Genomic DNA, 15,593 nt, shown 5'->3' on the forward strand with positions numbered 1-15,593 from the left:
CACTAATAAATTGTAATAGTGTAATTTTATATATGAAACAAAGGAAGATTTATAATTTATTTGTTATATTTTGAATGAAAATTTTTTGTATGCGTTTTCAAGGGAATTGTTTGACGTTATGTTAAATGCAAAACGAGACGCGGGTTATTATTTTGGGAGCGTGTTAATCATCCTAAAGTCATCCGAAAGAGATTCGTTCGAAGATTTAATAGTGAAAATACCTTCTCAATGAAAATTTTCGACTCGGAGGGCAACAGGTTAACGATAAATATTTATGTATGGGCGTGTTTAAAGGCTTGAAATTTGCAGTGTCGTGTGTGCGAGGAGGAAAAAGTGAAATTTGCCGTTTGGTCAGACCAAACCAGACGAAATTTGATTCAGCTTTGTTAACGAAAACGAAAGTAGAAAGTTTTTTTCGGTGATGTACGCAGGTTACGCACGGTAATGACTTAACTACACAAATATAATTAAGAATAATAAAAAGCTTGTAAAAATAGACAAAATTTAATTGAAAATTATCTCCGTTTGTTGAAAATTTAACGAGACAGTACAAAAAAGTAAAATAAGGTGAAATAGTCGATAGTCAATGATGCAAATGATGTGAATATTCGACAAATCTACCGAATTAAATAAATTTTTGTACTAAGCCTAGAAAGAGTCAAAAATATGATTTTTTTTTTGTTTATTTAAACTAGAATGTAATATGACTCTTTTAATAAAACTTTATTATAAGAAAAGTTAAAAAAATATATAGTAAAAAAAACTACACAGTACGAAGAATGACTTCGATTCACACGTTTCGAATAAATATTAATTTAAATAAATAAAATTGAATTTCATTCTAGTGAATTAAAGTTTTCTTGTACGGTCTAAGTATAATAAAATCTCATACATTCAGAATTTACATTGAATGCAGTCGTTAATAAACGAATATAAAATATATTAAAAAACTATCAGTTTCATTTCTAAACAAAATTCTTTTTTGCTGGGAATATTATTATTATGTATCTATTATATGTATATATGAGGAGCGCGTAAGGGAAAAATTTTATTCATACGAATTTGATTTAAAAAAAAAGTTTATCAAAAAGAAATTAATATGCATTACAGTTTTGCGGTCACCCTATTACGAAATCGCATTTGAGGTTTTGTCCGAGGGAAAGTCACTTTGAGAGCCGCCGATCTAACCTCGTTTCAACGGTGAATTATTTCCAATTGTACTTTTACATAACGCGAAACTCCCGTGTACATAATAATAAAAATAAAATTTGTACGAAATGGTAACATTTTTTCAATAAACATACAAATAAATAAAATTAAACCACGAAAAAAAAAAACACGTAAAATTACCTTACATGGTATACCCGTAATTTCTAGATTGTATCGAACGATACGTATAAAATCTCGATTTTTAACGGTTGTTAAATGTTTTTATTATTATTAAAAATATATATATTTGTATACGTGTGTGTCGTAAGTTAAAATATTTGGTTTGACAGTTTTAGCCCGTCAAGAAAAAAATTCGTTGTTACTTATTATTATCATATCAAAAAAAAAAAAAAAACCATACATAAATTAAATTAAAATTAGCAGGTTATTCATGAAGAGATCTATGGTATTCGGGCCCTCCGCAAACTCTCACTCGACTGGCCGCACAGCTTCTCACACAAAACAAACGCACAATCAACGAGCACTTGTTGCACGCCGACAAATTTCTGTATACCCACTTTAAGTATATATATTTGTGTCAAATTTTCGCACGCACAAAACAAGCACCGAAGTCTGCCGATCCGATGGCAGCAGGCTACATGGGATGGTCCTGTCCCGAGCCCAGATTGAGCATACTGCGACACAAGTCCGTAATCTCGGGATGGTTCAGGTTCATCAGATGCACATACATCTGCTTGTGGAGGGTCAGCTCGCCGGAAATCGCCTCCAGCCTCTTGATCAGCGAGTCCTTTTCCCGAACGAGGCACTTGACTTTCTCCTCGACTTCCCGGGAGCGAACCTTCGCCTTTTCGCGACTTTTCCGCACGGCGATGTTGTTCCTCTCGCGCCTTCTTCTATACTCGTCGGTGCCTTTGTCCAGGGCCTTTCCGGCGTGGCGACGACTGCTCGAACTCGAATGTCCGTGGTTGTGGGGGTGTAGAGACTTGTGCTTGAGGGCTGCTAAATGCGGCGGAGCTCCGGGGGGTAAGAAACTACCCCCTGCTCCGTTTGTCGCGTAAGTGGCGCCCGTAGGGAAAGGTGCTGCCGTTGGGAAAGGTGCTGCCGACAATGGTAAAGGTCCTCGTTGTTGGCACTGTCTCTGATAGTCGTGCGCTTCAGGAGGTTCCTCTTTGACGGGAGGACTTTGGGGTTGTTCCGAGTACGCACCTTGATGAACTCCCTGCGGCATGTAAGACATGGCCGGTCTAGGGAAGACGCCATTGGTGTTGACTGTCGATCTGGCTCCGGGTAGTATCTCTTGGAGTAGGGCGAGGCCTTCCTGGTCGCGGAATTGGTCTTCGATGAGGTGTTGGAGATCGAGACTGATCTCCTGGCCGGTGAGTTCTTCGAGTTCTGGGTGCTGGTATTGGGGTAGGTGCCTCGGCCTGTGGGTCAGGGGTTGGTTGTGGTTGACGGCGTTCGGTTGGTTGTTGTTGTTGTGAGGCTGCGACTTCTTCATGTCGCCGGGTCCTCCCGCGCCCCCGCCGCTGTCGTACATCTGTGGTGACTCCATGTCGTTTGTTGGGGGTGGTTGGGGTGGTTTCGGTGTTTTGGCAAAGTTGTGCGTTGGCTGGGGATGCGAGCGAGCCGACTGCTACGTCTACCCGGCGCGGCCGCCGACGCACTACTGACTAACTCTAGTGACAGTCGATGCCGAGTGCACTGCAACGCTCACGCTCACGCGGAAGCCAACAAAGTCACACACACCCATCGCATTTTACTAAACTGCACTTCTGCACAGTGGCGTACCGGTCACACACACACACACACATACATGTCTATATTTTTGAATTACATATTATAAAAGTGCTCCTTATCTGTTTCGACATCCTTTACCGGGTGGTATTATTTGGTCGGTGGACTGAATAAATATTTTCGAGATATTGAGTAAAATTATTTTAGATCAGTCTCATCATTGATAATGTTCAGTTTAAATAAAAATTAAATATGTTTCTATATATTAAAAAAAATAAATGCTTAAGAATTGTAAATAAATGTTTGAGCTCTTTTTCCTATTATGCTGTACATTAACATTATTTATTTATTTATTTATTCTAAACAGACCATTGTGGCATAACAGGAATTCCTAAAGCGCCACAATGGTCAAAAAGTAAATCACAAAAAAACAAAATAACAATTAAACATAATTGTCTTATGTCTAATGTTATTTCATTCAACACAAACACTCACCTCAGAGGTCACTCGCTTAGACTCCAAAAAGATAAATCTAATAAATTGATCAGTGATACATTATTTTCTAACAGACTGGTTTCAGTTTGGAATAGTCTTCCCAACGATTTAGTAACCTCTATTAATATTAATATTTTTAAGAATAAACTTGATACTTTTTTTAAAACCAAACGATTTTTGTGATTCTTCTTTCCCATAATCATATTTCTGTATTTTTATCTTTTTTGTTTATATATTTTTTTATTTTATTTTATTTTAACATTGTTTTTTTTTTAAATTATTTTAATTTTTCTCATTTTTTTATTGCATATATGTATAATTTGTAAAATATGTTTATTCAAACCCCTTGGGCCTATCGGCTTTGCCGCCTCCCCCAAGTATATTAAATAAATAAATAAATAAATTAATACATAACGAAAATAATATACTCATCAATTATTATTATAATATAATACATATTACATAATATTATAATACATATTATAATAATATTATGTATTATAATAATATAATACATATTACTAATGAAATTAAATTAAAATTGTAAAATAGAAAATTATCAGTAGATTAGTAGCTATTAAAATAAAATAGGGGTCTACGTGACGAGACAGAATGTTAAATTACAGAAAACACAAATATCGGAAGGCAAAGATCGAAAATCAAAAGATCTTAAGTCGAAAGATCAAAAAAAAATGGTGCATGGTAAACGGTACATAGTCACTTAATTTGCGCGAGCAGGATACAACAGGAACAAGAGGAACATGATTTTCCTCCGGTATTTTGCGCGCGCACATTAATACCGTACCGTTTACCATGCACCATTTTTTTTGATCTTTCGACTTAAGATCTTTCGATTTTCGATCTTTGCCTTCCGATATTTGCGTTTTCTGTAATTTAACATTCTGTCCCGTCACGGAGACCGTTAAAATAGATATAAGATGTATTGTGAACATGATTTAGTTATAATAAAAAGCGTTTAAAAACCAAAAAAAACGACCATTGAAAAAAAAGTGTAATATATGTATATACATATATAAAAAAACTTATTTGATCGATTCTTCATGCCAAACATAATCAATGATAAAACTGATGTCAAACAAATTTATTCAAAACCACGACAATAGTTCGATATACTACATACTATTAATTTTACATACTATTATACAAATTTAAATAACTGTATTAAGAATTGTAAATAGGTTTTTAAACTATTTTTTCTATTATGCTGTACATTAACGTTAGAATAATATAACACTATGTATGATTACTAACGAAATTAAATTAAAATTGTAAAATATAAAATGATCAGTAGATCAGTAGCTATTAAAATAGATATAAGATGTATTGTGAACATAATAAAGTAATAATAAAAGGTATTTTTTATTCATTATTTTTATATATGTAAGTACACATAAGAACATATTTAATAGATTCAACACTCTCAATGATGGATCTTCATTCAAAGCATTCATATACTGATTTTGATTTTTAAATGCTTTTTATTATTACTATATTATGTTCACAATACATCTTATATTTATTTTAAAAGCTACTGATAGATAAATAAGCTCTTTAATTTATATTAAATAATATTTTTTTCAATAGTCATTTCAATTTATACAATACTTATTGTGTCTATGTATATGAAAAACATTTTTTTTTGTGGTTTAGAATAAAATAATTATACATTAGTTTCCAGTTTTATCATTGCTAATGTTGAAGTATAAAAAAAAACACTCAATGTTTCAAATTGATATATTATAAACGTCAACGATTGAAATTGATGTATCACAAACGTCAATGATTCAAATTGATGTATTTTTAATAATTATCTTAAATTACTTTTAATATTTACCGACAAATATATTAATAGATTTGAATTTTTTCGGATTATCTATTGCCGTATGTGACAATCTACATTCTACAATCTGCATATTCTATTTTAATCAATTATTATCCATATAAAATACATTTCATACACTCCTTTTTCTCGAAAAACAGCGTTCTATCCGTTATAAATTCGCCTAAAATCATAAAAGATTTATTTCATTTTTAGGGGATACTTATCTTTACGGCAGTCGATTTAATTTTGAATAAAATGTACAAACATATAATACGGGATATTTTATATTACACAACTTTATTAATTTTGTAACTGAATCTTTTAAAAATGTTTCCTCATCACAAGTTTAAAGTAATCTATTTGACTCTGATATAACCGTCAGAATGTTTTTCTGTAATAGTATGACTTGTAGTTGTGCTAACATCTCAGTTTGACACAAAATTATATCTGGGTTTAAAAGTCCACCTTATAATTTACATTTGCGGTGCTGAATCACACCCTGGGTGGGTTTTTACTGCATATGCGATTAAAACAACAGATAAGACGATCGAGACTACAAATAATGTGAAAAGTGAAATCCCGCTTGTCACGGGTATGTCAAGCTATTGGGTGCATCGATGCATTCTTATCGGGTTTTAAATAAAGAAATCAGTTTAATAAATTCAAAGCAAAAAAAATAAATCGTATAAACAGACGCCACTCCACGTCTATGGTATTATTCGGCGATAGTGAGAAAGGATTTACGAGCGATACACGTACTCATTTTATTCATGCGTGTGCGTGATATTTACGCGAACAGCTGATTTATCATTCCGAAACAGGGCTCTGCTTTACCCTCTCATATGATTTATTGTTAATAAGATATACTTAAATATACACGTAGCATATTAACATCAAATTACAATGTATGTAAGTCGAATACATATTATATGTGTGTATTTATACACGAATAAATAAATATAACTTGACTCGAATACAGGGCCAGTTCTAGGGTATGTGACGCCCTTAAGCAATTTTAGTTTTCAGCGCACCATATAACAAAACAGGTCTATTTTTAAACTTTCCATATGTTCCAATACGTATGAAATATATTTTCTTTTTTTTTTTAAATTTAAATTCACATTTAAAAAAATTACATAATACTATGAAGAACGACAATTAAAACGATTTTAAATGAAAACATACATATAAAATGGAAATGAAAGACTTCGGTATTATAATGAACGTCAAACAGTTTTTAAATTCTCAAAATCTGTAACTAATCATTCTATGTATGTTCTTTAAAATACTTCCTTCAATTCATAAAAGTTAATTTTTATTGACTTTTCATCAAACCTTCTGTAATTTAGATTTTTTTGAGATATTTTTGTGGTTCTAGCCTGGAAAGTACATAAACTTGTTTGGCAGGGCCGGCTCGATGGTATGTAATGCCCTCAACAAATTTTATTTTCCAGTCCCCAATACCCACAAAAGGTTTATTTTTGAACATTCTTTTTTTTCAATACCTTATCGCATTTGAAATGTACTCTCGGAAAAAAATCTGCATTTTGTGCATAATACTAAGAATAAAAATAATAAAGTAGAACATTCAAAACAATAAAATGAAAATATATACATAGTACACAATTCAAATAATTTGTAAATTTTGTATATTTTAGAAAAACATCATAAAAAACTAAGTTTTTTCATTTTAATATAAAAAAATCTGTACCCAATCCTTGTATTTCTAATTTCTTTAAAAAATCCTGTTTTAATTGATAGCATCGTTTAATATTTCCTGGCCCATAGAAGTTCTTAAATTAGTTTTCATTTTGTGATATTTTTTGTTGTTCTAGCTTGAGATATACATACATACATATACCTGATATTGTTTTTACGTATCAGTCCGCAGGGCCGGCTTGAGGGTATGTAACACCCTCGGGCCAGTTTGGTTTCCAGCGCCCAATATGACTAAAAGGTTTATTTTTAAACTTTATATTTTTTTCAATACCTTATCGTATTTTAAATGTATTCTCGGAAAAAAAATTGCATTTTGTGTTCGAAAAATTTTTTTTAGTTTAAATTTACGATATAATACTATGAATAAAAACAATAGAGCAGAAAAATTAATAGAATAAAATGAAAACATATATGTAGTACACAATGCAAATAGAGTTTAACACGAATTAAGGCAAATGAACGAATTCGGCAAGATAATGAATGTTAAACAATTTAAAAAGTTGATATATTTAAGAAAATCGTCTAAAAACCATATATCTTTGTTCATTTCACTGTGGCAAAAGTTGTTATCAATCTTTGAATGTTCAATTCTTTTAAAAAACTTCCTTCAATTTATAATATAAATACACAGTTTAAAATTTCCTGGCCCTTGGAAATTCATAAAGTAGTTTCATTGACTTGACATCAATTTTGAATTTTTTGTTGTTCTAGTTTGAATAAGAAAGTGTGATATAACAGGAATAATTTCTGACACGGGCCCCTCAAGTGATCCGGGCCTGTGTCAGAAAAAACTTTACCCCAGCTCCCCCCCCCTCCCTCTCATCTGTATATACCAGGTATATATGTATATACCTGATACAAATTGTTTTCGCGTATCGGTCCGCAGGGCCGGCTCGAGGGTATATGACGCCTTAGGCCATTATGGTTATAAACGCCCAATATAACATTTTTTTCCAAAAGTATCACGTGCACAAGCTGTGCCATTTTGATAAGTATACCTATATATACCTGGTATTGTTTTTTCCTAACTGTTCGGGTTTTCCAGCGTTTAGCCTACGGCTTGGCTGTCTCTAAGTGCTCAATAAGTACAATTCTAATATTTTTGCGCCGATATTAAAAAATAAATATTGCTTTAAGATTAAACACCCCACGATTCGCCCTTTACCACAGGGCCCTTTGTCGAAGTCTACTTGGCTCCAGGCTTGAGCCGACCCTGCTTGAATACTTTGTACTGAGAAAATGGATAAATTAATAAATAGTTTATATCAGACTGTAGTGACGTGATCAGATAAGATATAAAGTGGTTTACGACTGTAAAACTATTTCATATTTGCTTTTACAAATACCTTCTATTGATCATATCATTCGTGGTTTGAAAAATTTATAACCAGCAGTGAAGTTTTAATTATAAATTGCTTTTTAAACATTTTTTGACAGTATACATTGTATGTACTTACATACATGAATACATATATTTTTATCATTTAACTGAATTTTTTTTTGAAAACACATTAAAAATAACAATAGAAAAGTATTGTTTCCGGTTCTCTGAAAGAAGTTGTATATTATTTCATTGTAATATATGTATGTATGCGCGACCTCAATCATTTGACAATAAAAAATCACTTTCATTTGATTAAGATAAACAATGTCTTTGCATATAAATTTATAAAATATCAATAAAAAACATAAGTATGCCGCTTATGGATAGACTTCAATTTTTTCAGTACGAAAATTTACATTATATTTCGGGTTTGTGTCGGTATATTAAACTAAAAATTGTAAAAAGATCATTTTTAGTATCCAAAGTTAACCACAACGATTCTGAAGTCGGTTCAACATATTACAGGCATCGATTATCATCAAAAGCAATATTACTCAATACAAAAAAAATGTTTTAGGTAGTCATGTTCCTATACTTTTAAGTATAATCCTGTTAAAAAAACTACAATCACAAAGTATTATCTACATAGAATTATCAACAGCCAAATTTGTGCGGTTATACTATAATTTTTTTAATCGTTGACATATGTTGCTCGTAGAATTTAATAATAAATAAAAAAACATATATACATGTGTAGGTACTATCTTAATTTGTCACGTTCAGTTTGACAGATGAGTGCATATATTGTCCGTAACGCGTGACATAATAATAGCATGCAACATTTTGAATATATTAAATGTATTATAATGTATTGCAAATCGAAAATTTTATTGCAATTTCATATTAAATATGCGCCGATTTTATTCAAACGTAAATTTCCACTATCACCGTTACAAGCGATAAAATTTGCATTCACGCTCATGTCTCAATCTGACCGATATAATATGGATATGATGCCGCATTTAAATAATTCAAACATTATATAATAAGAAAAAAATAATGCCAAATGCAACGAGCATTTGATAATAGAATACAAATATCTCTGTGCAATTATTTTATCAAAACTAAATTATACAACGTAATACGAAGATTATGGACACACGTGATAAATATGATTAAATGGGGCGTATCGTTTCTTTTGTTTTTGTTTTTTTTTTCCATCTGGCAACAATTAAGCGTGCGTTCGAAATTGCGAATTAGGAATGTGATTTCTTTCCGCTGTTGTATCGAGTGTTATACATTGTCTCGCTCGCACGCATGTTCGAACTCTCGCGTTAGTAAAGGACAGATATATATGTGTCAGTGCGCGCGAACGCTCATTCATATTCAAAAGCGGATATTGTTCTTCCAAATAGAAAGTGAGATTTTTTAACAAAATTCGTGCGTGGCCGAACAAACTTCAAAGTTTTGGTCGCAACGTGTACTTTTTACATCCTTTGTATCATATATTCAAGTTTTTCACTCGATAGATATAAATATTAATAAAATAAATATACTTTTAGAGATTTGTTTAAATAGATTAATTTGTGACTTTACGAGCAGTAAGTCGACAAATATATTTTTGTCGATTTTATAATAAAAAAAAATATTTCGCATATATCACATAGTATCTCATACAAACTGAAAGACTCAGGTTGATTGAATGTCTTCTTAAAACAAGAAATTGCTGACACAGTACATATAGTATTTGTACCAGTGGCGTGCCGTGGAAGTCTCCTCGTTTTTACAAGATTTTTATTAGCTTCGTTAAAATTCCATGAAATTCTTTACCTTTAAAATATTTTGATCTGATTTTTAACCACTTTCACTCTATAGATTGCTTTGATATTTTACCGACATCTGGGGGCTAGTTAACATTGAAGAAAGCTAATGTATCTGCCATGAAACTTGAGGAGTTAAATCATTGACTAACTATATTAAGCCAGCAGTTTGGCTTAATGGTAGTGATCAGTGGGTTCGATCCGCCATATTGCTGGTTAGATTTGGTGATAATTGTGACTCCAAATAGATCGGTTATATCAGAGTTTGCCAATTTAATCTGATCATTGTTGAAACGGTTCTTCAAAATTGGCAAAAAAAATCCTTTCCTGTTGTCACAAATCTTCTGTATTTATTGTGTATAATTTGTGAAAATTATGTAAAAAACCTAAAAATCCATAGATGTCTCAATGGATTAATTCTGTATTAATTAATTAAATTAATTGTTATTTCGTGTTCTTCAGCTTCTGGAAATACAGTGATTTATGTAATAATAAAAAAATCTGTATTGTCTGTAATTATGCAATTGTTCAGGAAGGCGCATTGGGGTCTTCCTGTCAAGCCTTCCTGGAATATATCTATGTGAAAAATAAAAATGTCGGAATCTTGTGTCAGATTGAAGCGATAACAGCTACATAGATATCCAAACGTGGCTTTCAACTGTTCCTTCACAATTAAATTAAATCGTGGTAAAAGTTACTTTTTTCACTCTCATTTGCTCTCATCTCAAATAACCTTAATATTACAAGCTTTTACACTTTCTGATGTACGTTTTTAATTCACTAATAGGTAGGTTACGTCATACCGAGTCCCTTTGTAGATTTTATTCGTTACATTTACATGATAAATAAGACGTGTAATATACAGTAAGTGTTGAGATGCGTCTAAATATTTAAAAAATAATGTATTTATGTATGTATGTATATATGTACATATGTATATCAAAATAATCATACTCTGCATACATCAATTACTACTTGAAGTTACTTGTTTGAGGAGCAAAATAGACGATGAGCTCGTATATGGCACACATGACCCTTTATATCCCATAGTAATGTTGCCTGGCTTTGCTTGCGTTGTCATTCATTTGTAAGAAGTCATCTGGAATTTGCAAGTAGGTTCTGTTTGGAATTCATTCTATCGCTATCCTTTCTTCTTATTTTAGAAAGATTTATATTATTTAGAAAGCACAAATTCCATTTCTTCTGCCATTCCAGATTTCTTCACAATTATGGTTTTGTTTCCTTAGAATCTAGTATTTTTTTTGCTAGCTTTTGAATTACATATATTGTTAGTCAATTAAGTAAGATCCTATTTTAATGTCCAATCAGATCCTTCCGTAATTCTAAATTATTTGATATAATTCCCTGTTCTATCGACTATTCATGTAATTTCTTTTAATACAGATCTTGCTCTTATTTTAACAATATTCCCTTCATATTGATTGTTGTTCTCTTTCTTGCTTTAATTTTCTATTGTTTGATCGTTTTTCTCAGTAATACATGTGTATATTTTTATATCCCATATATAACATTATTCAATGTTTTTATTAATCATTGAATAATGATAAATTTATTATTTTTGTTTTTAATGATCATTGGAAACATTTTTGGTGTCAATACTATTTATGTAAATTGCAATGCTGTTTTTTTTTTTAAATAAATAAATTTAAATATATACATACATACATATGTATATACAATATACATGTTATAGCCGAAGTATATTTTCAGTTGGCATAATATATTCCAACTGGCGTTTTAGGTCATTCTTATTCGAATTCAATTCAACTAGTAAATTATGTATATCTCTTCAAGCGCAAATACACTTTCAACAGTGCACCAGTTGTAATATAACAGTTGAGTTTTGACAGCTCTAATATTAATACGAATGCTTTAGAATTCAATAATGCGTTAATATTTGCTAGGTATTAAGAATAAAGGTAATCATTATCGCATTACGATAGCTCTAAGAATGTGTTCAAAACAAAAATGTGACTTTCCAAATCAATTTTTCTAGTCTAGTGACGTTTTCACGAAAACCTAACCTCTCCATTTAACCTGGTACTAACTTATAGTTGAACTGTATTTTCAGTTGTAATATACTTTGATCAGTTGGAATGTGATTCGCCATATGAATCACCTGAAGTGGGTTATATGGAATATATTCCAACTAGTAAAAATCTATTACAACTAAAAATACACTTCAACTATAACGGCAGTTGGTACCAGGTTAGTTGGAATATACTAGTCAAAATATATAACAACTGGAAGATACACTTCAACTGTAACATATGTACATATGTAATGCAAATACGTACATACATATGTAATGCAAATACGTACATAATATAATATAACCATAGATATAGAATAACGTATTCTACATATATAATAATGTATTCTATATCTATTAATATAACATTACTAAAATATAAGAAATTTCACCGATTTTTTTTTGAAATTTTTGACAGTAGCATTCTTTCTTTTGATATGTGACTAACATTTATTTGTATTTAAAAATTACATATGTTAAAGTTTAAATCTAACTAAAAGTAAATTAATTCTGATCAAATTCTTTGACCTTTGACAACATACGAACATCAGAGGCTTTCAATCATTCTGTGACCCGATTGAATTAATTTATACTTATAACCAATGCAACACATTATATAATTAACATGTAGTACTCGCGACCAAAAACTCAAAATTAAGAAATTTTCCTCAATATACATATATTTTTTACATCGAATTATTTATTCAAATTTTAAATATATATGTGGAGGAGGCATTGGCCAATCATTCACCTTTCTCAACGACGTATAATTTATCCAGCGTGTGTAAATAGAAATCATTCGACAAGACGTTATTAGCGTTTATTACGCCTGAATTGATTATTTGTTTGTTTATTATGGCTATACGCGAAAAAAAATTCAAAATTCATCCTACTTCTTCGACTTTATATAATCATGAGATAATGTCAACGCGTTACCAAATGTTTGGTTCTGAAGATTCACCATGGATAGCATATACATACATATTATATATACACACATGGTATACAAGTTGCATTGTGCTTAATAACCCTTTAGCTGCATCGGGTTTCAATTTCTCTCCACCAAGTTGGTTCGATCGTCAAAAATTTCACCGCACTTTCGACGCCGCAAGAAACTTTATTGGTGAAAGTAAACAGTTGGGACCTTTGCTCGAAAATAAGACCCACTCATGTGTCCGAGGATAACGTGATTCACCGAAAACCCCAAAACAAGATAACTTCTGAGAAAAGGATCTCGCGTCCGACTTTCGAGACCCATTTTCGACAGATGGCTATCGAGGAAAATTGTAATTTCACTTCTTTTCAACGGATATACGAACATATTGTGTTCCAACATCTCCATGGTGCAATAGCATGCTTCATACTTACCAAGACCGTACCTATTAATTACCAAAAAAAAAACAACTAAAAGAAGTCGTACTAACTTTACAATTAGTTCATTTTAAAAGAAGATGAACGGTAAATGAGATTTAATGAAAGATTTTATACCATCGTAAGATTATACTCGACGTTTAAAGAAACAAACATCCCAATCAAAAGATTACACAAATAAGAAAATTGTTCTAAAGAAAGTAAAACTACCCAAAAAATGATCACTATCCATGTGTATGAAAAATTCCTAAAATAGTAACTAATCTACATAGTTACTTGTTATGAAGCATTTGACCGACATATGTATGCGCACACATTTTACCGTTGATGTCAATGCAAGATACAAAGTAGGTTATATTTCCAGCATCTTGTACTACTTGGTATGTATATATGTACATATATAATGTATATAGTACGATTGTCCCAACTAATAATGTACATAAGCCTTGGTATCTATTATATGTACTACCTTTCCCATAATCGTAAACAAACATATGTAGATCCGGTTGAGAAATGCTTATCTATTCTACATTTCGAATTGATTGATTTGAATGGCAATAGAGCCTGAACATTTGAGACGAACAGCTTGTCATTGCACTATTAAGTAAGAACAAGCTTAGAAGAGGCTTGTAAAAAAAGTGACTAATAATAGTAATAGCTAAATTACTATTATTAATACTATTTAAGTCTTCGGTGACAGAAAAGTAGCGCGATGGATCAGATACAGATCTTTTAATTCACGAAGTCTTATCTATTAATAATTTGTGTGTGAATTGGAAACAAATGCATGTAAATTGTATACCGGCAGAAACATCGCTTAGCAAGCGGTAAACGGACTATTTCGCACATGGCAATCTCGCACACGACAATTGTTGCCACGAAAATTGCAAATACGGAATATCTGGCACTTGAATTCTCGTAAATGTGATATTTTCAAGTGCCAGATATTTCATGATCGAGATTTTGGTGACGTGTGCGAGATCGGTATATGCGAAATAGTCCGTTTACCGCTGACTAAATTATATTTTGCCGGCATATACAATCGCTCTGTTAGTAATTCGTATGTATACAGTATTTTTACAAGATGAGACTTTTTGTCAAATGAAAGACCTGTACCAGACGAATTTACCAATACATAATTTTATTTTATCTATTAATGAATGGAAAACGAATGTGAGGAACTATAAAAGCTTTTAATATTATGTTTATATGAGATTAAAGTAAATGAGAGTGAAAAAAGTAACTGTTATAGCTGTTTAACTGTTGATCCTGTAAGTTGCGAAGGAGCGGCAGACAGAAGTGTTTGAATTGCTATATATGTTCACAGCTGCCATCGCTTCGATTTAATACCAGATTTCGATGTAATTTTTAATGAGTTCGTTAATGATTAAACTCCTTTAGCTTCATGACAGATTTATTAACGGATTTATTATTTATCAAAGGGACATAAATAATGGAAGTGGTTCAAAATCGAATCCCAATTTTTTGATAGGCAGGAGTGTCACTGAACTAACAAAGTGAAGCTAATAAAAAGCTAGTAATAAAAACGCTAGGACGCCTGATCTACGCTATATGTAGCATCCAGGCCAAAAATCACCCCCTGAAGTGTTTTCGCTGATATTTTTATCTTGCATTGACATACGTTTGAGAGTGATCGATGACGGTGCTTCCCATATCAGAAGAAATATGGTAGAAACTTGGTGATATTTTTTCCTTGTATTGACATAGGTTTGACAGCAATAAATAACGGTGATTTCCATATTAGAAGATATGTAGAAGGAACTTGTCGAAAAAATAAGATCGTACAAATTCACAATGACTGAAGAAACGCCCTTCCCAGCTGGAAACCATGAGCACGTGCATGGCGTACGATTCAGTGTGACCTGAAGAGTGGAAGTGGTTCAAAATTAGAGTGATATTTTATCCTTGTATTGACAGCAATCAATAATGTTGATTTCAATATTAGAAGAAATTTAGGAGAAACTTGTCGAAAAAACAAGATCGTACGAATTCACAATGACTGAAGAAACACCCTTCCCAACTGGAAACCATTAGCACGTGCAT

General features: G+C 31.7%; 2 protein-coding genes across 2 annotated transcripts in view; one reads left to right on the forward strand and one right to left on the reverse strand.

Moving 5' to 3' along the window:
* The window catches only part of LOC143909500 (uncharacterized), a 286,312-nt gene that overhangs the window by 243,315 nt on the left and 27,404 nt on the right, over nt 1-15,593 (forward strand). The window lies entirely within an intron of this gene.
* On the reverse strand, nt 1,805-2,778 carry LOC143909680 (CCAAT/enhancer-binding protein-like). Its single transcript, XM_077427774.1, has one exon. It carries the CDS (start codon nt 2,720-2,722, stop codon nt 1,805-1,807), a length of 918 nt encoding a protein of 305 aa, XP_077283900.1. The 5' UTR covers nt 2,723-2,778.

Source organism: Arctopsyche grandis, chromosome 3, assembly GCF_051622035.1.
Source record: "Arctopsyche grandis isolate Sample6627 chromosome 3, ASM5162203v2, whole genome shotgun sequence".
Taxonomy (NCBI): domain Eukaryota; kingdom Metazoa; phylum Arthropoda; class Insecta; order Trichoptera; family Hydropsychidae; genus Arctopsyche; species Arctopsyche grandis.